The sequence below is a fragment of the Engystomops pustulosus genome, chromosome 5, assembly GCF_040894005.1.
Source record: "Engystomops pustulosus chromosome 5, aEngPut4.maternal, whole genome shotgun sequence".
In the NCBI taxonomy this organism is placed as follows: domain Eukaryota; kingdom Metazoa; phylum Chordata; class Amphibia; order Anura; family Leptodactylidae; genus Engystomops; species Engystomops pustulosus.
Genome location: NC_092415.1, coordinates 12,309,798 through 12,336,146, shown reverse-complemented (window position 1 = coordinate 12,336,146; position 26,349 = coordinate 12,309,798). Strand labels below are relative to the sequence as shown.

General features: G+C 44.1%; 1 protein-coding gene and 1 pseudogene across 2 annotated transcripts; one reads left to right on the top strand and one right to left on the bottom strand.

The window, feature by feature from the left end:
* Positions 1 to 63: 63 nt before the first annotated feature.
* Positions 64 to 24,704, bottom strand: TMEM71 (transmembrane protein 71). Of its 2 annotated transcripts, XM_072151165.1 has the most exons (11): positions 24,458 to 24,704; positions 15,994 to 16,063; positions 9,600 to 9,660; positions 8,097 to 8,306; positions 7,556 to 7,689; positions 6,662 to 6,775; positions 4,713 to 4,847; positions 3,472 to 3,540; positions 2,220 to 2,354; positions 1,117 to 1,201; positions 64 to 185 (listed from the first exon to the last, which is right to left on the bottom strand). In XM_072151165.1, exons 2-11 carry the CDS (start codon positions 16,058 to 16,060, stop codon positions 155 to 157), a joined length of 1,041 nt encoding a protein of 346 aa, XP_072007266.1. In that variant the 5' UTR covers positions 16,061 to 16,063; positions 24,458 to 24,704; the 3' UTR covers positions 64 to 154. The 2 variants fall into 2 exon arrangements, with proteins under 2 accessions (XP_072007266.1, XP_072007267.1); XM_072151166.1 differs by lacking the exons at positions 15,994 to 16,063; positions 24,458 to 24,704 and adding an exon at positions 13,231 to 13,317.
* On the top strand, positions 13,399 to 21,359 carry LOC140132414 (NEDD8-conjugating enzyme Ubc12 pseudogene; annotated as a pseudogene).
* Positions 24,705 to 26,349: the final 1,645 nt, after the last annotated feature.

Here is a 26,349-nt window from a genome sequence, read left to right as displayed (position 1 = left end):
GTAGACCTCCAATACTTGGTGTAATAATAATCTACACACATATAATAAATACAGTATGGCTGCTTTCTGATACAAACAGGAGCAGAATGTATAGGACACATTGGAATAGTTGTATTATGATGAAGTGTCTTGGAGTGGAGGCTCTGATTCTTCTTTAGGTGATGACGTTTTCGTAGTCTAGAGACCTACAGGAACGGGGAAAAGTTAGTGTTACACACCATAGAAGCGCCTAAACTTATGCAGGCCCACCAGATAAGATTATTGTGAGAGAAAATTATTCATCAACCCTTAGGAATTAGACCCTCAAAGACTCTAAATTGGGTGGTCATCTTCTGGATTTCTGGAGCTAATTTTTGAATTAGAGTCTGAGCCCACCGGAGGATCCTCAGGGACTCGGGTGGGCCAGTCCGGCACTGGGCGTGGCTACATCTACTATTGGTCCCAGATCACGCTAGAGGAGTGACCATGCCACACTGTGCTACCCCCATATGGTAAATCTGATTTTGTGTTTAGGAAAGAAGTGGACTCCAAGGACATCTCCAGTCTCAACTCTCACCCCTGAGCTAGGACTTCCACTACTACCCTAAATAGGTAAATTCATAGATGATGAATGAATTCAATTTGTCATGGCAGCCTATTTCCAAAATGTCCCGTATGTGTCAGGAATAATTTTCATAGATAGTCCTAGTAAAACTAATCAACGTTGGCTCTTAAAGGGGATGGGACTTGTGAAACCCAACTAAAGTCTAAGGTCCCATATTAGTTTAGAGAGAAGGCTAGTCCATCCATCATTCATGAGTGGGACATAGATATCCCTTTTTCGGGGCTTCCCGGACAGTGATCGGCTAGTGACCATGGACCAGAGCATCAGTTCTGTTTTGCCAAGAGTAGAGCTCATTTGCATATGACTCCCAAAATCAGATGGACCCAGGAGGAGCCAATAAACCATTCTTCAAGGCTCTTTAATAGGTCGAACATTGACTTACAAGTTAGGTGCAATATACCTATAGGTGGCACTAGAGAGCCTGTGATTTTCACTTTTCACATTGTCCCTACATCATCCTGATCTTAAGGAGGAAAAATAATGAGAGTGACACATATAGATTATATACATACCTGACCCACCACAGAATCACATAGAGCAACAAGAGAGATATGAAGATAAAGGTGAGGTCCGTCCACCTGCTCCGTCTGGTGTCATCTGCAACACAACATACAAAAATGCATAGTAAGGAGACCCCTTAAAGGGGATGTCTGGAATAGATATATGAACAATAGCAGCGGAAGATGCAAAATAAAACACATCCTATATTCTCCTTCCCTCCACTCTTATGTGTGGCTCCTGGTGTTCCCGATCTCGGCCTCTCCGCACCAGGCACATATTCAGACAACCCCTTTAAGAACAAGGCCTTTTTGGACCAAGGCCCTTGCCTAATTTTTATTTTTTTTATTGATGCACCCCAAGAACCATGACTTTTGAAATGAGGGCCTGATTACTGAGGGATGGGTAGTATTTTCTAACAGAACTCTTTTTAAGAAACTAATAATTTATCAATAATATTTTAACTCTTTCTATATGGGGGAGATGTACAGACTGCAAATTCTGCCTTTGATTTTTGCATTGTAAATTTTAAGTCTTTGGACACCAGAACCTGTACAGTGGATGAAGCTGAAAGCTGAAGGTACCGTCCATTATACTGTATAGTGGCGGAGCTGTGGAACTGCAGATTAGCTCCTATACATTTGCATGGAAGCTGCAGTACACCAGACGGCCACTATGCAGGGAAAGGAGCTTTCTGATTCCAGATTTGTCATTAATAGTAAAGGTGCAATAACAACCCTATAACCTACCCCTTCCCATCAAAACATTACATCAGAACAGCCAATTGGGGGCTGCAGTAGCTGGGGACCGTGACGTTATTTTAATAATTTTGCGTTGAAGCAGTGTATGAAGTGGATTTAACCTTTACATTAAAGGGGTTGTCTGTTTTTTCATAAAACCAGCTCCTCTCCTGACCATGGGCAGTGCATGGATAGCTCCATTCATTTCTATGCAGTCCAGCTGCAATACCAGGAACAACCTAGGTCAGGGGTGGCGCTGTTTTCATTTTTCTAGCACCGGACAAATCTATGAAACTTTAGAAAACTATACAACTGGATATTGCAATGTCGTACAGCATCTGCTAGAGGGCAGCACTAACAAGCAGAGGGCCACTTACCTACATCCATACAGACACTGTCTATAGCTGGGGTCAGGGTTGTAGCCAAGGAATCTGAAGAATGTCTTTTTACAAGCCGCCTCATAGTTGGTCTCCAGCTGCTCATCTCCTGTGAGAACTGACACGTATCTGCGTCTGTAGAAAACAACTCGTGTAAAACTCATAGAACACGGGGTTAGTGGTTGGGATCGTACACAGATGTAGCAGAGCTGAACTCATACAACCCAGGGGTGAGATCATAATGTAGATTTTCACTGAATTATCTCAATTGTTTTTTTCCGGCCCAGCAACAGCACCCGGCTTCCCCAGGCAACTGCTGGAGCCCAAAGGTGCTAGAGGGGCCCAATCTTACACCAAAAATAAATTTTGGCCCCCTGGATCGATTGAATTAAGGCACTGGTACAAATTATCACCATCCCGTTCCTCATTGTGGTTTATGAGGTGAGGGGGGAAGGTGTGGCCTGTGACGGGACGGGAGTTTTCTGTAAAGCTGCCACTAAGGCTCGGTCACCCAGGGGCTTACTTCTACCTGGAGCCGGCCACGGTTTTCTTGATGCAGGAAAGGAAGAGTTAAATAACAAACTCAGCTCTGCTAAATATCCTCAATACTGTATGTTATAGCTCGGATGCAAATGAGCATTTTTCTTAGAGGAAATTTCCCATCAAAATCCATCCTGATAAACCAGGGACATTACTCATAGATCCAGGCACCGGGACTGTGGTATCTTCTTATATGTGTTATCTATGGCCTCATTCCTTCTGAAATCCACTTTTAAAATTATGCCAATGAGCCTGAGGCTCCTCTGTGAGATGACTATACAGACTGTTACACTGTCTCAGCCTTCCTGGAAGAAGGTGAGACAGTGTAACAGCCTATATTGACAGATCACAGATGAGCTAGGGAAGCCTCTCAGCCTCATTTACATATTTTAATTTTGAAAGGTGATTTTAGAAGGAAGGAGGCCATAGATAACAAATATAAGCAGATACCACAGTCCCGGTGCCTGGATCTATGAGTAATGTCCCTGGTGTATCAGGATGGATTGTGATGGTAGATCAGTTGCAGTATATGCTGAGCTGTATCCGCTCCATCACTGATCTCTATCTTCAAGGACAAAAAACAAGTCCTCGTAGCTGCAGAGACGTGTAATCATAGCTCTAACTACTCCACATCCCTCCTGCTCAATGCAAAGAGCTAAGAGCACAGCAGGGTGAGGACAAGCACAGACATACAGTATATTTAAGCGCCTACCTTTATTTACGTACAGGTATCCACCACAGGAAAAGCGATTGAGCTGCTCGTCGTCTTTCTTCTTCTCATCTAAATACGGAAGGAACGCTGGGAATTAGGTGGTTTATCATTTCACGGATTTTCCGCAATGCGTTTTATACATCACTGAATATGAGCCATAAATTATATAGATACAGATTATATCCCTCAGATGTTACTTTGGGTTATTACATTGGCGCTGGGGTTGTTCTACAATTAGGAAATTCTGGGAGAAGATTCATTCAAAAATAGAGGAACAGCTGAATCTATCGATTGACTCTCCGAGTCTGAGAGAAAAGAATTATAACAATTTGTCATTTGACCCTTTTGGCTGAGGTGCTAATAGCTAGAGGTCAGAAAAACTCCCCCTTCATTGACACATTGGGGCTCATTTACTAAGGGTCAGAACGCTGCACTTTCATCGGGTTTCCCGAATATTTCCGTTTTGCGGCAAATTTCCCCGGGATTTTGACGCACGCTATCGTATTGTGGCGCATCGGCGCCGGCTTGCACAAGACAGAAATTGGGGGCCGTGGCCGTCGGACAACCCGACGGATTCAGACAAACTGCGGAATTTAAAAAAGGTTTTGTGTCGCAAGATCAAGCACTCACATACACCGAAGAAGGTGAACTCCGGCGGACCTCAGCGCAACAGCGACACCTGCAAGATATGGGGCGCATGATCTTAGTGAATCGCGTCGGACCCGAATCCTTGTCGGAAAACAACGCGCCGCGGGATCGCGATGGGACCGGGTAAGTAAATTGGGACACATTTTGAGAGGACATATCATGCTGGAAGAGGAAGAAATAAAGAATGGGGTGAATTGCAATTGGGAAAAATAAACGGGCGTACAGAGCACAGCAGTGTGAGGATACACATTGGATGTATCAAGAAAAAAAAACTTTACAAAACTCTACAATGCGCCATGGGTGTACACAAACGTAATGGAAAACACAGTCTCCATAGACGTCTATGGTACCCGGTCACAATGCGGCGAGCACACGCTGTCTCACAGCAACATGATCGGAAAAATACAGGACATGTGTTATATTTTGCCTTTTTACTGCGCATGCGGCACAATTCTCTATGGAAAGGGGAGGGGTGAGGAGCGCTCGTCTCTCCTCTCTCCTGCACCCGGCTGGATGCCATCCGTGTGCATGAGGCGTCAGGCAGCACCTACTATAGCTACAGACCCGATACAATTGTAATAGTAGAATCCCACCTTTATCCGTGTTGTATGAGGTTCCAGGGGGCACAGGATTTGCTGATTTTTCCACATTGTGCTCAGGTTGTAGCGTCTTGGTAGAAGGGCTGGCATGATGCACAGTTGTTAGGTATTGTTCTGGATGAAAATGATCTATATTTGTCAAAAAGCAAATAAAAAGTGTCGAAAAAATTAAAATAAAAACATTTGGGGCTTATGAAGCTTTACACACAATGGAGGGAAGTTACTAAAGTGGCGTCAAGTTAAAAAACATGGCTGTTTAAATCCAAAAACAGCGCCATGGGTAGTGTATGGTAGTGACCATGGGTAGTGTATGGTAGTGACCATGGGTAGTGTATGGTATTGCAGCTAAGCTCTGTTTCTATACAGCTGAGCTGCAGTACCAGCACTAACCATGGGCAGGAGTGGTGCTGTTTTTGTATTAAAGCAGCCATGTTTTATAATCTCTGGACAACTCCTTTAAGCTTAATATGCACAGATATAGTCATATATTTCATGCAGTCTTGTTGTCTTGTCAATCAAAAGGTGGGGCTTATCGTGAAAAGGCTGAGCTTATTGTGAAAGGGCAGGGCTAAGAGTGAAAGGGCAGGGCTTAATGTGAAAGGGTGGGGCTCAGTTCGACAGGGTGGGGCTTAGTGTGAATGGGTGGGTACTTAGTCTGAAAGGGCAGGGCTAAGAGTGAAAGGGCAGGGCTTAATGTGAAAGGGTGATGCTCAGTTCGAAAGGGCGGGGCTTAGTGTGAAAGGGTGGGGCTCAGTCTGAAAGGGCAGGGCTAAGAGTGAAAGTGCAGGGCTTAATATGAAAGGGTGGGGCTCAGTCTGAAAGGGCAGGGCTAAGAGTGAAAGGGCAGGGCATAATGTGAAAGGGTGGGGCTCAGTCTGAAAGGGCGGGGCTAAGAGTGAAAGGGCAGGGCTTAATGTGAAAGGGTGGGGCTCAGATCGAAAGGGTGGGGCTTAGTCTGAAAGGGCAGGGCTAAGAGTGAAAGTGCAAGGCTTAATGTGAAAGGGTGGGGCTCAGTCTGAAAGGGCAGGGCTAAGAGTGAAAGGGCAGGGCTTAATGTGAAAGGGTGGGGCTCAGTCTGAAAGGGCGGGGCTAAGAGTGAAAGGGCAGGGCTTAATGTGAAAGGGTGATGCTCAGTTCGAAAGGGCGGGGCTTAGTGTGAAAGGGTGGGGCTCAGTCTGAAAGGGCAGGGCTAAGAGTGAAAGTGCAGGGCTTAATATGAAAGGGTGGGGCTCAGTCTGAAAGGGCAGGGCTAAGAGTGAAAGGGCAGGGCATAATGTGAAAGGGTGGGGCTCAGTCTGAAAGGGCGGGGCTAAGAGTGAAAGGGCAGGGCTTAATGTGAAAGGGTGGGGCTCAGATCGAAAGGGTGGGGCTTAGTCTGAAAGGGCAGGGCTAAGAGTGAAAGTGCAGGGCATAATGTGAAAGGGTGGGGCTCAGTCTGAAAGGGCAGGGCTAAGAGTGAAAGGGCAGGGCTTAATGTGAAAGGGTGGGGCTCAGTCTGAAAGGGCGGGGCTAAGAGTGAAAGGGCAGGGCTTAATGTGAAAGGGTGATGCTCAGTTCGAAAGGGCGGGGCTTAGTGTGAAAGGGTGGGGCTCAGTCTGAAAGGGCAGGGCTAAGAGTGAAAGTGCAGGGCTTAATATGAAAGGGCGGGGGTTAGTGTGAAAGGGTGGGGCTCAGTCTGAAAGGGCAGGGCTAAGAGTGAAAGGGCAGGGCATAATGTGAAAGGGTGGGGCTTAGTGTGAATGGGTAAGGTTTAGTCTGAAAGGGCGGGGCTTAGTATTAAGTGTCTATTCAAAAAGTTCTAGAAGTTTCTGCCATATAGACAGGGGATGTCCCTTGGCCTTCACGAATCCTTAAGATTTCTGGGCTGATCTTCAGACTGTAGAATATCCGCTCTCCAATAACATTTATGTCTTATATGCAAAATGCAATTACTATTCCCCTACCGTTATGTACATGCTGGGAGGAACATCCAGGAGACACATGCTCATGATCTGGCTCCGGTATTTCTTGGAGAGCACACGGATTGGTGTTTCCTGAATCACAAAAGTCTAGATTTTCTGCAGGAAAAGAATTACAGATAATGAAGACTATGATCCAAACCAAACAATTCCCAGGCCCCGAAAACTGGCCAAAATGACCAGACCCTCATGTTGGGGGTTTGGTCAATGCTGAGCTGAGGAGAGGTCAACCCATGTGACAAGTCTTCCAAAGCAACACCCAAACCCTTTCTAATATCACCCCCAGGGGTTCCAAATAGCAGCATGGAGCCCAGGAGCCCTAGCAAGGGCATAACTTGAGGGGGTGCAGAGGTTGCGGTAGCACCTGGGCCCAAGAGGCTTAGGTGGCCCTTATGGTGTCACTTTCCCATATGAGAAGATTAATACTATAAACCATACATTATAGTCGGGGGCCCGGCACAGACTTTGCACTGGGGTCCATCAGCTTCTAGTTACTCCACTGAGCTTGGGGAGCCCATTAGCTGACGGATATGCTAAACTATACATTATAGCTGTGGGCCAAATACAGATTTTGCATTGGTGTCCAGCAGATAAGCGTCTTATTGTTAGGGGTCCTGCCACCACTCTGGTGATGTGCCATGTCCACCATGAAGGGAGTCACAGTCCATATAAAGTCTATTTGATGGATGAAGATAACTAAGCCTTGTACTCGTCCACCTCCACCAGCCCCATAGAGATGGATTAGAGTGATAGCGTCTCAGGTATCAGACACCTATCCTGTAGGAGCGATTAGGCATAAATTATGATTGTTGAATCATAAAAATAACCCCCCCCCCATGAGAAAATTCTTCAAACGAGTAAAAGAATCGAGAATAATACCGGAGCTGCAATTGAAGATTCGCTGTATCACGTGAGGTTCGAGGTCGTTCATTTCTTCAAACTCAGTTGGATGTCCATCATTTGTGAGATCAAGACGTCTTTGGGCCAAGGTCTTACGCCTCTTCCTAAAAATTCTAAACAAAAGACTTAATAGTTTAGAAACTTGCAAATTAATCGACAATCTCAATTTTTAGATTGCACCACCAGAAGGTCAATGGACCCTCTTTGGAGTCTTTGTTCTTGTCTGGACCATCATTGGTCAAATCCATCAGAAACCAAAAAAAATGACTGCACAGTGTTGTACAGCATCCTGGATCTCCAATCTGGTGAAACTAAACTTCTACATCTGTCATAAGAGGCCCACAACTAGACCACCGGCCACGTATCGACAGCATAAGACTAAGCACTGGACAAAGGCACAACTAAGAGGACCCAGGAGCTCTATGAGGTCCATACCTCTTATATAGATACATAGAGACCTTTCAGAACCTTTTGTTCTGGCCATGGGTCCACATACACCTTGAGCTGGTCCATCACTTACCTTACCATGTTCTCCTTGTAAGACACTGTGCATTGTGTAGGACTGAAGGATACGTTGCCCAGTTCATCCCAGCAGAAGCTTTCTTCATCACAGATGTAGTAGCCATTGGAGAGCAGGCGGAGGCTGTGCCGGGAGGGACTCATAGTTACACCTGATGGGATTGGGGGGCCATTGCTAGGAGAGCCCATGGTCAATGTATCAGAGGCATCCCTGTGAGATAGAAGGAGGTCAGTATCCAGTAAATGGTAGATCTGTATGGATCATTAAAAGAATTCCAAAAATATTGGGTTTGTAACATCAAGATTGCGAACTGTAAAAAAATATAGTGCTCTACAAGGACTCCATCTGAAAAGGAAAGGGATAAAGGACCCAACCTCAACAGAGCAGGGATAAAGGACCCAACCTCAACACACCAGGGAAAAAGGAACCAGCCTCAACAGATCCGGAATATAGGACCCATCCTCAAAAGACCAGGGATAAAGGACCCAACCTCAACAGACCAGGGATAAAGGATCCAACCTCAACAGACCAGGGATAAAGGACGAAACCTCTACAGACCAGGGATAAAGGACCCAACCTCAACAGACCAGGGATAAAGGACCCAACGTAACACACCAGCAAAAAAGGACCCAGCCTCAAGAGATCCGGAATAAAGGACCCAACCTCAACAGACCAGGGATAAAGGACCCAACCTCAACAGACCAGGGATACAGGACCCAACCTCAACAGACCAGGGATACAGGACCAAACTTCTACATACCAGGAATAAAGGACCCAACCTCAACAGAGCAGGGATAAAGGACCCAACCTCAACAGACCAGGGATAAAGGACCCAACCTCAGCAGACCAGGGATAAAGGACCCAACCTCAACAGACCAGGGATAAAGGACCCAACCTCAACAGACCAGGGATACACGACCAAACTTCTACAGACCAGGGATAAAGGACCCAACCTCAACAGACCAGGGATAAAGGACCCAACCTCAACAGACCAGGGATAAAGGACCCAACCTCAACAGACCAGGGATAAAGGACCCATCCTCAACAGACCAGGGATAAAGGACCCAGCCTCAAGAGATCCGGAATAAAGGACCCACCCTCAATAGACCAGGGATAAAGGACCCAACATCAACAGACCAGGAATAAAGGACCAATGTCAAAACACCAGGGAAAAAGGACCCAACCTCAACAGACCAGGGATATAGGACCAAACTTCTACAGACCAGGGAAAAATGACCCAACCTCAACAGACAAGAGATAAAGGACCGAACCTCAATAGACCAGGGATAAAGGACCCAACCTCAACAGAACAGTGATAAACGACCCAACTTCTACAGACCAGGGACAAAGGACCCAACCTAGAGACCGGGGATAAAGGACCCAACCTCAACAGACCAGGGACAAAGGACCCAACCTCAACAGACCAGGGATAAGGACTCAACCTAGAGACCAGGGAGGAATACTAGTTCACTGTCATATGGGTCACTCATCTATAATATTTACCGTGAGCAACGTCCAAAGAGCCTGTAAGGCAGAAGCGCTATCTCCTGGAAGAGGGAGGAGTCTGCAAGAAGAGGAAATGGTAAGTACCAAGTGACATCACAGAGAGCACTAGATAATCATCTGGACGTACATGTGACATGTGTATTGCCAATCTTGTTGATTTTGTTGGTAGTAGTGAACAATTGATTTATGTTTCAGGATTGTAGCTGGACTCGGTGCACTGAGAAGTGGGTTTTGAAGCACAGCAGTGTGAGGATATATCTCTAATGCAATGGAAAAAGATACAATCCTGGAATGTAAATCAATGATTCACACAAAGGTTTAAGCCCCTCTGCAGGATTGCGGTCAGATTCCCCTAAAAGGAAAAGTATAACCAAAAATGTACCTATTTTTATCAGGTTTTTTTCCTTGTCACTACCTTGTCAGCAGCTTTTACCCAATTAAATTTGTAAAACCTCAGTTACAGGATGAAATTTCCTTTTCAGAATTCCCTCCTTTATGTGAGATCTCACTCTTTGCCTGTAAAACATCTCCTCCAAAGTCAGGTGACAATGAGCAGAGAAGAGTCATATTTGCTTGAGATGAGTCAAGTTTAGAGGCTGCATGGGAGCTTCACTTCAGACGCCCCTATCTTCATATCTATAGCAATTAGAAACATGTTGCCATATTAAAGATAAGTGTCTCATCTTTCAGATTGCACATTTGTGGTTTTGTGAGCTACAGAACCGGAGATACAGTCAGTTAAATACATTAAATGTGGGCTCCAGTATTTCTTTTCTGCCTGTATCTCAGGTTCTGTAGCTCACAGAACCACAAGCCTGATGCCACCCAATCAATTGCAATGTAAGTGCTGCAGTTTAATAGGGAAGAAAGGACTCCTAGCGTCATAGATCGATACGATGCAAGGAGTCCCATTCTCTAGGTCTTTGAAACAGCTCTTAATGTGTACAGGACCCTTTAAGTTTCCCCCAGCAGCAGATGTCTATGAAGATAAGGATTAGCCTGAGCTGTCTGCCACCTGCTTGCATCCTGGTCAGATCTGACAATACAAGTGTATGGGGAAGATAAAGCTGATGGCCACATGAATGCTCAGCCTAGTCTGTATCAGCTCACACCATCAACATCTACTTTCCCAGGCTTCTGAATGGCATCAATGTTAGACTGCAGGGAAGTTTCATGAATCTGGAGGAGCTCAGTTGGGGGTGCGGTAGTGACAGTCATATGGGTTGTGATTCAGCTTTTCCACAATGTGCGGAATTATTGATGGAGAATTTCTAGTATTTTGTAAACAGAATATTGTAAACGTCATTAACAGTTCTCTAACATTCTAAAAGGCTTTCTATTTTAACTCTCATGATTTTTAAGATCTCTGCTTACTGTCAGTGAATGCAAATATTTAAAAAGGAAATCTACCATCCAAATCTATCATGGATAAACCAGGGACATTAGTCATAGATCCAGGCGCCGTGACTGTGGTATCTTCTTATATTTGTAATCCATGGCCTCCTGCCTTCTAAAATCAACTATTATAATTATGCTAATGAACTGTAAAGGCTATGAGTGTGTTATCATAGCCCTTCCCTGCTGCAGCTTCATAGGATGTTACACTGTGCTGAGAATGTCTCACCCAACCCCCAGCTCGGCCCCTCCTTCTCTGCCTGTGTACTCTAGCAGCAGCAGGAGGGACAGAGAAACCTGCTCTTCTCATTGTCACAGTCTGTGAATCTACCGCACTAAAGGGCTTTGGAAACGTTGATTTAAATAGAACCATTCAGCAGTTGTAAGAATACAGACTGCAGCCAGTGTTATGTATTGTCCCTGGAGAGATGAGTAATCAGACCTTAAAGGGGTGTTCTAATTTCACCAAATTAATATTTTTGTTTTCATGATTACAAATTATAAATTTTTCCAGTATACTTTTCTGTATCAATTCCTTACAGTTTTCTAGTTTTCTCAGCTTGCTGTCATTCTATAGAAACCTGACCATGGTCACACAGGTGCACGGTTTGTATCATAGAGGGTAAGTAGAATTGTGTGTGATTATGAGCCGTGCACCTGTGTGACCATGGTCAGATTTCTGTCCACTGTGTTCCCCCCCACCTCGGGAAACGGCTCTGTCATGGGTCTATTTTAACCCCCCCCCCCCCCTCCGTCGCATGCCATAATAGTACGGTGCGCGTCGGGTGCCGGTACATGGAGAGGACTCACGGGCAGAGCCCTCTCCATAGCCGGTGAGTCTTTGCTTTATGATAGCCTCGGGTCTTCCGAAGACCCGAGGCTGTCTCGTTTTAACCCATTCATTACAATGTGCGATCATTTAATGAATGAGGTGGAAAATCCCCATATACTACCATACAGCAGTATGGCAGTATATGGTAGGATCAATCAGACAACCTAAGGTTAAAGTACCCTAGGGAGTCTGAAAAATAGTGAAAGTAAAATTAAAAAAAACTAAAAAATTTTTTTTATAAAAAACATAAAAATTCAAATCACCCCCCTTTCCCTAGAAGTCATACAAATATAAATAAACAGCAAGAATCATAAACACATTAGGTATTTCTGCATCCAAAAATGGCCAATGTATCAAAATATAATAACGCTTTTACACTGCGTGTAAAATGGCACTTTTTTACCATTTTGAAAAATATTAAAAATTCTATAAAAAGTGATCAGAAGGTCCTCCAGTCCTAAAAATAGTAGCATTGAAAACATCATCAAAAGTTGCACAACATGACACCACCCACAGCTCCGTACACTGAAGTCTGAAAAAGTTATTAGCGCCAGAAGATGGCAAAAAATAAAAAAAAAATTTGTACAGCAGGTTTTAATTTTTGTAAATGTATGAAAACATAAAACCTATACAAATTTGGTATCCCCGTGATCGCACCGATCCAAAGAATACAGTAGACATGTCATTTGGGGTGCACACGGAAAGTCGTAAAATCCAAGCCCACAAGAAAACGGCAAAATGCGTTTTTTCACCCTTTTTCACTGCATTTGGAATTTTTTTCCTGCTTCCCAGTACATGGCCTGGAATATTCAGTACCGCCACTATGAAGTGCAATTTGTTATGCAGAAAACAAACCATCACACAGCTCTGTACACGGAAAAATAAAAAAAGTTATAGATTTTTGAAAGTGGGGAGTGAAAAATGGAAATGAGCATATTTAAAATTGGAAACAGACGCATGATGGAGCGGTTTTCCCGGGGGTGGGGGGATTACCGCTTCTCACTGGCCACTCCCATTGGACACGGGACACTGCTCTGTAGAGCGAAAGGTAATTTTTCATCTAATTTTTCTTTTTATCAGAAAAAGCCAGTTTTATTATAAAAAAAAACACTCTGGCAATGTTCACACTATTCTCTATGGGGACATGGAGGAGCCAGAAAATGGGCTCCCGGTGACAGGTTCCCTTTAAATGTTTAGCATGGCTAGCTTCAGTGATCTGATGGTCTGTTACAATGTATCAGTGCAGGCAAACCTCTGTGGGCAAAATGCAGCAACAGTGCAAATTACTTGTGTGTGCTGGAATTACCTACACTGATACATTGTAACAAACTGCTGCTGTGGAAAGTACTGGGTGAGGACAATCTCTCAGATCCTATTCATACACACATAATGTTGCCTTACAATATGAGCGGCTGGACATTGGGCTCCAGTTTCAAGCGGCCTTGTGTTCCAGCTCTCCTCCCCAGAGTGATGTCATAGTGGAGTGTTATGACATCACTGATGATAGATGTTTCCTTATACATTCTGCATAATCTGCTCCAGTATATTATTAGCATTGTAGAAGCCCCTGGCAGCCGCAGGGTGTATATTACAGGCCCAAACTATGGGTCATCAATAAGAGATCAATGGGTCCATCTCCCATCACCACCACTGATCAGAGTATTGAGGGAGACTTGTCAAGAGCTGCAAAGTCAGGTTCTCTGGTTCCTCTGCAGTACAGAGCTGCAATACCAGACACAGCCACTATACAATGTAAGAAGGGGCGTAACTACAGGGGCAGCTGCTATGGGGCCCACAGTGTCAGGGGGCTCCAGCATCTGGCATATAGGGTGTTTATTGGGTGTGTATATTCTGTATGTATGTATATATGGTGTGTGTATATGCTGTATGAGTGTGTGGCCGGGGGTATATACTGTGTGTATGTGTATATGCTGTATGTCTCTATATGGTATTGTATATATCTACAAATGCAATCGTAAGAGCGGGCACTACTGAAAAAGTACATAAAGTATTGTTGTCCGTGTATCCCTAAATATAACATTAAACAACATAGGAGAGAAAGGAGGGATACATGCGACGGACTTACCAAAAAAGTAACAAAATATTTTATTATAAATATCAATACAATATAAGAACAGGACACGAGACAACGATTAAAAACACTTAAGAAGATACACTCGCAGGTGTATCTGGCTACCGAGGGTCAGTGGACCCTGTAGTCCCTCCCACGGACAATGAGTACAAGAATGTGTGTAAAGAAATCAGTACAATGACACCAGGTATCCAAACCACAATGAATGATATGATATACAAATAGAAAAACAATAGCTAAATAGCGTTAAATGTGCATGAACCTGGTCATCAGGACAGGGCTGCCTGTGAAAACTGCAATGCCACGGGATATGGCAGTGCATGGGTGTTACCTATCTGGATGGAAGTGCAAAACAGTGCCGCAGGCAGGCCGAGTCAGACGGGGAGGGATGTGGAGCGAACCCCACGCGTATCGTCACCTAGCTGGTGACTTCCTCAGGGGTAAGTGAGCTAGGTGACGATACGCGTGGGGTTCGCTCCACATCCCTCCCCGTCTGACTCGGCCTGCCTGCGGCACTGTTTTGCACTTCCATCCAGATAGGTAACACCCATGCACTGCCATATCCCGTGGCATTGCAGTTTTCACAGGCAGCCCTGTCCTGATGACCAGGTTCATGCACATTTAACGCTATTTAGCTATTGTTTTTCTATTTGTATATCATATCATTCATTGTGGTTTGGATACCTGGTGTCATTGTACTGATTTCTTTACACACATTCTTGTACTCATTGTCCGTGGGAGGGACTACAGGGTCCACTGACCCTCGGTAGCCAGATACACCTGCGAGTGTATCTTCTTAAGTGTTTTTAATCGTTGTCTCGTGTCCTGTTCTTATATTGTATTGATATTTATAATAAAATATTTTGTTACTTTTTTGGTAAGTCCGTCGCATGTATCCCTCCTTTCTCTCCTATGTTGTTTAGTATTGTATATATCTATCTTTGTATTTGCTGTATGTGTGTTTCTATGTGATGTGCATATGCTGTATGTCTGTGTATATGATGCATGGGTGTATATGGTACTGTATGTATGTGTGTATATTCTGTATGTATGTATACATGGTGTGTGTATATGCTGTAAGTGTGTCTGTGTGGTGGGTGTATATACTGTGTGATTGTGTACATGTTGTATGTCTGTGTATATGATGCATGGGTGTATATGGTACTGTATGTATGTGTGTATATTCTGTATGTAAGTATATATGGTGTGTGTGTATATGCTGTATGTGTTTGTGATGGGGGTATATACTGTGTGTTTGTGTATGCGCTGTATGTCTGTTTATGGTATTGTATGTATCTATCTTTGTTTTTCCTGTATGTGTGTGCATATGGGATGTCCATATGCTGTATCTCTGTGTATATGATGCATGTGTGTACATGGCACTGTATGTATGTGTGTATATGCTGTATTTATGTATATATGGTGTATATATACTGTGTGTGATTGTAACTCACATGTTAGTATACAAATATGTATATTTTTATGGGGGAGGTGGGGGGTGCATTTCAGAAGTCTGCTATGGGGCCCTGCCTCTCCTCGTTACGCCCCTGAATGTAAGACAGCATCTCTGCTATACAGAATAGTCTGATATGATATGATCAGTAGGATATCTGACACCCAATGTCCCTCCAAACCAATCATCTAATATTGGGAGTCCTATATAGTGTATGGAGTGGTAAGCAGACAGCTCCATCCAGAGTGTAGTGGCCATGTAGGGTACTACAGAGCAACTCGCTTTCCGGCATGGTCACTACACAGCGGTGGAGCTTCTGGTATATTTCTGGTGCTGTGGCTCCTGATATCGGGTGATGGAGGTGCCACGTGTAAGACCCCCTCAATCCGATATGGAAAATCTATCCTAATCATAAGACATAATCACAACTAAACCTTGAGAAACCCCTTTAATTTTGCATAGTGAGGTTATGATTCCAGAGCATAGCAATGTTGTATAGGTAATCCGGCCAATGTACGGCACTGGTAGTACCTGGGATACCCAGGACATAGTTACATGTTGCTCCTCTGCTTTAGGTAACAATGAATCCTACACCTCAGTGCACATCACGGACACTTACATTTCCCCTTTATGGGCGTTGACATCATGGGGGGCTGAGCCGCCATCTTGAAGAAGTCCGAGCTCATGATCTGTAAGAGAGGAAGTTACTGTTACTATTGGGAATACATTGTATCCATCAGCTTAACATCCCTCCCCACATTGTCATGGCCATTGTTGGCACTGGACTGCCCACCCACCTTGGAAAATATTTTGGGTGACAATAACATATAAATTGGTCGGTTTGGAGACATGTAATAATCTGCATGTGATGGGAGGTCATGAACACTGTTGGGGTCTTCGATTCCAGCAGTGGGACAGGGGGGTCTTTATTATATATTTATATTATTTATGAATATGGAAAGTATCTGCCCCCCTGGTCTGTGCTCCTGGTGTTCACCTTTCCTGATGTCTGAAGGTCACAGCTTTCTCTTGTATCAGAGACTGGAGGCACTTAGAAACATTCCTGTCCTATCGCAAGCACTTTCCATGTGCCACCCTGAGGTCAGCGTTATGGCGCCAACATGGGGTCCTCTGCTGCTGTCACTGTAAAAAGGCATCTGTGGGCGGCCCATGTAATGTGGGCAGTTATGGCTGGCACAACATGTAATTTAATCAATGTTGCTGGCATAGGAGATAACATACGGGCATATGGGGCATGGCATACTCATGGGAAGTATCTCTGGCTGGCATAAGTTGGAACAAGGGCATCTGTGGTTAGAGTCTGCTGTAATGTTGGGGATTTTTTGGATAATGAAGATGTAGTAATGTGTGTTGTGGCTGTCATTGTGCATCTGTGGCTGGCAGAATAGGTAATGTGGGTCATATGGGGCCGGTATTGGCAGAAGTGGCAGAAATGGAATTAGTGGCTCTTTTGGTGACATCTGGGGCTGGCACTGTTAAGCCACAAAACTCTGGTTAGCACAAAATGTAATGTCCTGCGTCTGTTACTGGCCTGGGCATTAATGGCATCTCTGGCATCAGTATCTGGGGAAGTGGAGGTTGGCACAAAATGTAATATCATGCATCTTGGGTTGGACCAAGCTACAATGGGGGCAATCTGTAACAGGGGCTGATGTAGGGAATAACAAAGGGCAAATGTGGCTGGCACAGGCTGTAAAGGAGGCATCGAGTGAGGCTGTCACTGGAAGGCGGCACAGGGATAGCAGTAGCAATGACTCTGCTCTGACACTTGAGACCCTCATCACCGGGAGGAATTCCAGCAATGTGAGCCGCTCCTTTAAGAATAACAACTGGAGGCTGAGAATAACCATGGAGCTCAATGGGAAGCAGAAAATGTAGGAATTCTGTTCTCCGCTCTGCCCTGGTTGTATCTGTGCCTATCCTTAATGAATGGAACCAGAACATGAGACCAGGACAATGTTCCCCTGTCACATCTGTGTCAACATCCTGACTACGACATCACAAATATATTCATCTTCACCCCCCACTGCTTTCTCTACGTCATCCCATATTTCCATGTTGGATCTTATATGGTGAAGACCTGCTACATTGTTCATCCTAAGCCTCTTGGTTCATGAATATAATACCAGACCCACAGTAAAGACTGATACATATACAGAGAATATACGGCAGCATGGTGGCTCGGTGGTTAGTATTACAGCCTTGCAGCGCTGTGGTCCTGGGTTCAAGTCCCATCCAGGTAAACATCTACAAAGAGTTTGTATGTTCTCTCTGTGTTTGTGCGGGTTTCCTCCGGGCCCTCCGGTTTCCTCCCACACTCCAAAACATACTGGTAGGTTGATTACATTGTGAGCCCAATGGGGACAGGGACTGATTTGGGAAGCTCTGTGCAGTGCTGTGGAATATGTGTGCACTATATAAATAAATGATTATTTATATTATTATTATTATTATTATTATTATATATATGTGTATATATAACATTCAGAGTAAATTTTAAGAAGACTGGAAGATTCCATTTTTGGCTCCAGGCTTCTGTGTAGAGTCATTTCTTCATATGTAGCGTCTCCAAATCACTAAATCTCCGTCATAAACCCATTTTCTAACATGAATACATTCTTTTATATGAACTGAGCGCAAAAGGTAAAAAATTACCAAACTCATTTGAATGTTGGGGTCTCTTTAAGAAACTTCAAAGCAATACTCTTACATAAAGAGAGTCTGCCAGAAGGTTTTACACCCAGCCCCCTCCGGTAGGGGATGATATGTCCTTTCGAGAATAACCCTCTTTTACGTGATATCTCCTAAAATATCCTCCTCAGAAATCATGTGACGATAAGCTGAAATGAGTCTAGTTTAGAGGTTGTAGGGGAAGAGTCACTTCAGACGACCATATCTTCAGTTCTATAGCACCTAGAATCATGTATCTGGTGTCATATTCAAGCTAAGATCTACAAAAGCTACAGGCAGCTACAGGCAATTAAAGACATAGGGGCACATTTACTTACCCGGTCCAGCCGCGATCCAGCGCCGCGTTCTCCGATGAGGATTCGGGTCTGCCGGGATTCACTAAGGTCCGTGCGCCCGATATCCACCAGGTCCACCGGAGTTCACCTGCTTCTTCCCGATGCATGTGAGTGCTTGATCTTGCGACATAAATTCTTTTTTAAATTCTGCGGTTTTTCTGAATCCGTCAGGTTGTCCACCAGCCACGCCCCCGGATTTCTGTTGCGTGAAAGCCGGCGCCGATGTGCCAAAATCTGATCGCGGAAACCCGACGAAAGTGCGATTCGGACCCTTAGTAAATGAGCCCCATAGTGAGGGATTTCTTTTTTTTATGTTTGGCTTGGTGCCCCTGCGTGTGCATTTTTTGGCACCTGGTATTTGTGGTTTTTATTGGTGCTAAGCTGAGCCGTTGTGCGGCTTTTTAGGCACATTCTATGCCGCTTTGGTTATTGGGTATGTCCTGCAATATTTTTCTGATTTGGCGCTGTATAAAGCTGCCACTCAATGGCTGCTGTAAAAGCCTGATACAGCAATCATAAAGTGGTTAAATAGATGGGCATAAGGGTCCAAAATTACAGGAGCAAATGATGCATGAATATTTCTAAAAAAACATTTGCATTTGGTTTCCATTTTCTTATTTTAGAAAGGGTCAATTTCATTACATTGAACAAAGATTATATCAGTTCAGGCTAAGCAGTGAAAGTGGAGCCAAGTAAAAGCAAATTTTGTAAATCCCATTATGTAGTTGTAGGAAAACCAGCGACTGTGCCAAAAACCCCAAAGAAAATGCCAACCCCCCCCCCCCCCCATATTGGAAAAGATATAGATCTAAATAACCACTGATATCTCTAGATTACACATCACAAAAGACCCAACAATTAGATTCTTAGCTTTAATATGGCACCAGCAGCATGTTTCTAGGTGCTATAGAACTGAAGATAGGAGTGTCTGATGTGACTCTTCCCCTGCAGCCTCTAAACTTGATTCATATAAGGCAAATATGACTCTTCTCTGTTCATTTTCATATGACTTTAGTGAATGGGTGGGATTTCGCATAAAAGTAGGAATTCTAGAAAGGACATTTTATCCCCGACCTGAGAGAGCTAGGAGTTTAATGGGGTAACATCTGGTGACAGGATCCCTTTAAGGATTTTGCCCTTATTTGTCTTCTGCAGATGACATGTGTTACATGCGCAGTAGGAGCAGAGCTGAGGGTAGAGCCGGCATAGTGTCTGCTGTGCTCCGGCCCAGTGCAGATGTCACTGAGGTGGAGACAGAAGGAAGAAGAGACTGAGGGAGGACACATGGAGAGCCGAGGGTGACGGGTGAGAGGCGAGAGAGACCACAGGGATCCAGCATCATGATCAAACTCTTCTCCCTAAAGCAGAAGAAGAAGAAGAAGAAGAAGGAAGAAGAAGGAGCCGGCGGCTCCGAGGGAACCAGCAAGAAAGTGTCTCCCGCACATCTCCACATACAGAAAGATATCAATGAGCTGAGACTGCCGAAGGAATGTGAGATAGAATTCCCCGACCCCGACGACCTTCTCCATTTCACATTAGTTATCTGCCCAGATGAAGGTTTTTACAAAGGAGGAAAATTCATCTTCAGTTTCCAGGTTCCTGGAGGCGACTCCAACATCCGGCTCCACCAGGCCAAGACATTGCTGAGGAGGACCAATGGCCTCTGCCTGCCTCTAGCTTCTTACATGGCCGGAGGAGGCTACCCTTACGACCCACCAGAAGTGAGGTGTCAGACCAGGGTTTATCATCCCAGCATAGACCTGGAGGGTCACGTCTGCCTGAGTCTTCTAAGGGAGGACTGGAAGCCTCTACGTACAATAAACTCCATCGTATACGCCCTACGGTTCCTCTTCTTGGAGCCAAGTCCTGAAGACCCGTTGAATGAAGAAGCGGCGGAAGTTCTTCTGAACAACAGAGGGCTGTATGAGAAGAACGTGTGGCGGTCCATGCGCGGGGGATATATAGGATCCACCTACTATGAACGCTGCCTGAGATAGGATGACGCCACCGGTTGTTCATTTCTCCTCCCCGTCCTGCCACATTCCCTTCGGTGGCATATGACCTTACAGATTGCCCCTTTCACCACAACCATAAATTCAAGCTGAGCTCCTGATAATTAATAACAATAATTCTTTATTTATATAGCGCACACAGATTACGCAGCGCTGCACAGAGTTTGCCAAATCAGTCCCTGTCCCCAATGGGGCTCACAATCTATTGAACCTACCAGTATGTTTTGGAGTGTGGGAGGAAACCGGAGGACATGTACACAAACACGAAGAGAACATACAAACTCTTTGCAGATGTTGACCCTGGGACTTGAACCCAGGTCCCCAGCGCTGCAAGGCTATAATTCTAACCACTAAGCCACCATGCTGTGGGAAAGGCCTAGACATGGTCCTGCTGTTGTCCCTGTGCCTCTGAAAGGGAACAATGGGGTTGATGTATTGACACTGGTGCTACTGGCAAGTGGTTCCGACCTCGATTCTAATGTACAAATTTTATTCTACATCAGGTCCGAATATAACCAGTTTTTTGGTGCAAGTTATGGTACATTTGTCTGGCCAGGGGGTCTCCTAGGCTCTCCTTATTCCCTGTCTGATAAGACCCAAAAATTTTTTAATGCTTTCTATGCAAAATACATTTGTGCCATTTTCCTACGTGTTATTTGCGCCTTTCCAAATGGCACCTCCCCATTATTCTTTGAGTCGGTAAAATCCTGGGGATCCCAAATTTATATAATTTTTGTTCTGTTTTAATACATTTAAAATTTTTTAAATCTTTAGAGAATTTTTTTTTTGTAGTATTACCATATTCTAAAGCCAATAACTTTTTCATAATTCGGTATATGGACCTGTGTAAGGCCTTATTCACATGGCCGGATCCTTGGCGAGCACAGGGCAGAGTAGGGAGGGGGAGTGAGCACAGGGCAGAGTAGGGAGGGGGAGTGAGCACAGGGCAGAGTAGGGAGGGGGAGTGAGCACAGGGCAGAGTAGGGAGGGGGAGTGAGCACAGGGCAGAGTAGGGAGGGGGAGTGAGCACAGGGCAGAGTAGGGAGGGGGAGTGAGCACAGTGCAGAGTAGGGAGGGGCAGTGAGCACAGGGCAGAGTAGGGAGGGGGAGTGAACACAGGGCAGAGTAGGGAGGGGCAGTGAGCACAGGGCAGAGTAGGGAGGGGGAGTGAGCACAGGGCAGAGTAGGGAGGGGGAGTGAGCACAGGGCAGAGTAGGGAGGGGGAGTGAGCACAGGGCAGAGTAGGGAGGGGCAGTGAGCGCTCCTCTCCCCCTGCTTCTCTATTGAAAAACGAGTGGTCATGTGCTCACCGCACTGCGACCGGGTGCCGTAGACTTCTATTGCGCCTGTGATCTGGGTGCAATTTGTGCAGCCAGATCATGGCCACAATAACAGTTGTGAGATTAGGGCTTTAGTTGTCTTTTTTGTGGGATGAGCTGCCGTTTTCATCACAAACATTTAATTGCTGACCTTTCCATCACTTTTTATTAAGTGTCAGTTCTGACATTTGGACGCTCTTTTCCGTAACAGGGTTCACCATAGGGGATAATAATTTTTTGATATATCTGGCATTTCTGGGACACAGTGATACCAAACATATTTAGAATTATAGTTATTTATTTAGATTTCCGTTCTAGGGAAATTGGGTGATTTGAGTTTTTTATTTTTGAATTTCTTTAAACTTTAAAAAAAAAAAGAAAATTCACCATTGGATTGGGCCCTATAGAGTACCCTGCAGATCAATGAGGTGGCGGCGCCCAGCACCAGTCGTGGGTGCACAATGCATCAAACACTCGCCTTGTGCGGCCCATGAGCCCTCTCCATACCCCCTTATCAATGCTGTGTAGTCCTAGTAAATGCACACGTCGTAAGTGATTGAATTGGGCCCAAAAAATAAATAAACAAATAAAATGTATAAAAGCAAAATATCATAAATAGACAAATTAAGTGTCTATAGTGAGATGATCCCTTTAATAAGAAGAGCTTCATTGTGCGAGCCGACGAACACACAGGCGGCGGAGATGCTTGCTACACATCCTGTGTCCTCATATCCTGGTGACAAGTTACTCCTAATATATACAATAAATGTGCAGCATAAAAGTCTCTACTTCGCTGAGGTTCCTGGTAAAATTATTTGTGATCCTTTTGTAAAATAGATTCTACAAAGAGGAAAATGTTCTTACACTGTAATATAATATACGATGATTTCTCATGTCATGGAGATTTTTTTACAGATTTATTACTGGGTTTGGTGTATGGACAGTATACAGTTGACTCTTCAGCTCCCCCTAGTGGTGATGGCAGACAAACAATTTGTTATCATTTAACTCTGTGGTTTGCAGATGATTTGCAGCTCTCTATCAGTAAAATGAAGCTCTGTGTATATACTATGCTAGAATGTCATACGTATTTAAATAAACAGGTAATCATTTTCAAGCTGGACTGGATATTTAAAGAAAATCTTCCATCAAGCATGATAAATCAGGGACACTTACTCATAGATCCAGACACCAAGACTGTAGTAATCATCTTATATTTGTTATACATGGCCTCCTTCCTTCTAAAAGATCAATGTTTAGACTTATGCTAATGAGTCTGATGGGCTCTGGGGGTGTTACCAGAGCCCCTCAGTACTGCAGATTCACAGGCTGTTACAATGTACAGGAGCACTTCCCCCTCCTCCCACTGTGTAAAATTACATCAGAAAAAGGGAGGGAGAAGTAGTGATAAAGTGCTGATACAATGTATACAGCCCTCTATTGCTATACCAACTGCCCCCTAGTACTGTATATACTGCCCCCTTATACTCTCCCCCTATATATATAATTCCCCCCTCCTACAGGACCCATATCACCCCCATTATCTGCCTCTATAGGATGTACAGTGCTGATAACATACCCTACATTCCTAGTATTTGAATAATCACAATGCGTCCTATAATCTCTACTTCCTGCATCATTGGGGCTCATAATAACCAATCAGATTCAAACTTTTTTTTCCCAAACCCTTTGATTAGTTTCATTGGACAACATAATATAACAAAGGTTGTTGCTTCTGAATAGAGAATCCCTCCTTCCCATTGATTCATATTCCAGAATATCACTAGATGTAGCAGGGCTGAATCTGTCATTGCGTTGTCTCTTTGTACTGTAATAATAACTCACTGAGCCTTGATGAGTCATGAGAGCATCACAGCATTATAATACAACATGTGATGACAAAATGACAAGTTCAGCTCTGCTACATCTGTATTTATAGATCACAAAGAATCTGCGCCCCACATGACACCCAGACACCAGATAATATCAAACTATAGTGGAATATTAATGGCAAAACACATCACAGACCATTGTCTATTGAATTATTGGTGGGATTCTATACATAATATGGGAAAACTGCTTGACAAAACATATTATATTACATAACATGATGTTATTGGAATTATACTCCAGTGACAGATATATGGGACTATGGATTCTCTGTCGCTATCCCTCTACATGTCTCATAGATTGTAAGCTCTTGTGGAGCTCATTCCTTTTGCTTCATCTGACCATGCAATTGCTCTTTAATGTCTTATTTTTTGTACATGTCCCCCATGATTTGTACAGGGCTATAGAATATGATGGCGCTATATAATAATAATCCTTTATATAGCGCACACAGATTACGCAGCGCTGCACAGAACTTGCCAAATCGGTCCCTGTCCCCAAAAAGACTCACAATCTCATCAACCTACCAGTATGTTTTGGAGTGTGGGAGGAAACCGGAGGACCCGGAGGAAACCCACACAAACAAGGAGAGAACATACATACTCTTTGCAGATGTTGACTTGGGTGGGACTTGAACCCAGTAACCCAGCGCTGCAAGACCGTAGTGCAAACCACTGAGCCACCGTGCTGCATAAAGATTTCTTATTATTATGGACATAAAAAATATGAAATCTAAGTTTATGGAATTGTCCAAAAATTTGCAAAATTGGACAGAAACAGCTGAGGTAATGCGGGAGGAGCTGGATGTTACTTACCCGTCTGATGTGATCTGTTATATCAGTGTCTGGTGGGATCTTAGTTGCTCTCGCTGCAGGATCCTGATTGTTCCTTGCTCCCAGGGATACAGTGCAGATCAGTGAATCGCCTGATGCCACCTGTTAGTACCTTGTGGATCTGCAGCATAACTTAGTCTAGTCTATGAGAAGTCGCACCAAGACGCCCACAAGCTCCCAAAATCTGCCCTTCCCTCTTGGTGATGTCCGGGCGCTGCGCAGTCTCCGGCTTCCAGATCTCTTCTTAACTGTCTTGTTTCTTTTCAAACACAATCGGAGCAGTCGTCAGCCGCTGTCAGGCAGAATGAGGTCACATTTCCTGTAGAGCCGCAGCTCAGAGGCTTTCACAGGGGTAGAGGCGTATGTAGCAGAGCTGAGTGGGTCGCTTGGCATGTAACGGTCTGGTATCGCACTGCAGCCCACATGGAGATGAAAGAGTTACTTATTTATATAAAAGAATTGTATTGTTACATAAACGTTTACGAATTTCCTAGAATTCTCAAGATACTTGCTTGTTGTCAGTGAATGAAGATACTTTAGTTTCCATTCAGCGGCAGTAACCCTGTACATACTGTAGCTGGTCCTGCTCTCAGCTGACAATTGTATCCAGTCTAGACAAAGCTCTGGGAACTAAACAACCTGGATTCCAGAATGATACATTGTAGCAAACTATCAGACACATTCATGCAGTGGTCATTGACGGCTATTTTCGGCGTCATAAATTGTACTTTTCCGTGCCGGTATTCATTATTCCATGTCATGTAGTAGGAAGAGGGGAAATAATCCAAATATTGTGAAATTGGTGAAAAAACACATTTTCACAATTTTTTTAGTGGACTCTATTTACGCCTCAGTACAATCACGGCAATACCAAATTTATATAAATAAAGAATTAATTATGAATTTAATAAAGAATTAAAACCTTTTTTTTCGCCACGTTCTGACGCCAATTACGTTTTCATACTACAGACCTGTATGGTATCAATTTTTTGCGGGACAAGATGACCTTTTCATTGATGCCATTTTACATCATGTATGACCTTTATATCACTTTTTATTGCGAAATGGCAAAAAATATGGCAGTTTGGACATTTGGGCGCTATTTTCAGTTGGGAATAAAATGTTTCTATATTTTGATAAACTGGGACTTTTGGGATACAGTGATACCATGTTTATTAATGTTTTTGTCTATTTCTATATCAGGTCAAGGGAAAGTGGGGTGTTTTAAACTTTTAGGTTTATCATATAATATATTATACAATTTTTAGACCCCCAGGGGTATTTTACCCCTTGGGGGTCTGATTGCTTCAACATGCAGTATATGGCTGTTTTTCTAGTGATCTTTAGTGATCCAGAAGGCTGAAGGGAATCTAGCGTAGACTCCTAGATGTCATAGCAACTGATCACCACCCCCTTACACGGGGTGACAATAGAATCCAAGATGGCAGTCCACATGCAAAGACATTTAAATAGTTAACCCCCAAAATTGGTGCCACCACCACCTGCGGTGATACTGATGTATATTAATTTCTATGAAGCTGACGTAGTTTGCCCAGCGCTGAACCTTGTATTTTTGACCTCCCAGACATGATTCTTACTGTACTGATGTCATGTGTTTTCTTAAGTCATCCTGGATTATCTCATCATACGTTCTGTAGGAAGGACACATGGAGATCTATTGTTTAGTTATACACACAAGAGTCATGGTAACGGGGGTACCGCGCACCACTATCTACTCTCAGAAGACAGTTTGGGTCGGGCCACATCAGACAATAAGACTCCATTCACATCTGCAGTATTATATGATGTGACGGACGTATTGTAGGACTGATATGAAGGGCGTCTGTTAGAAATGATTGATGTGTAACACGTCC

Excerpts from the sequence above, each read along its gene's own strand:
- TMEM71 (XM_072151165.1), bottom strand. The coding sequence starts at position 16,060 with ATGAGCTCGGACTTCTTCAAGATGGCGGCTCAGCCCCCCATGATGTCA. Across the intron at positions 7,690-8,096 it reads TACAAGGAGAACATGGTAAG|AATTTTTAGGAAGAGGCGTA; the intron begins GTAAGTGATGGA and ends TCTTTTGTTTAG. Across the intron at positions 4,848-6,661 it reads CTCCCAGCATGTACATAACG|ATCATTTTCATCCAGAACAA; the intron begins GTAGGGGAATAG and ends TGACAAATATAG.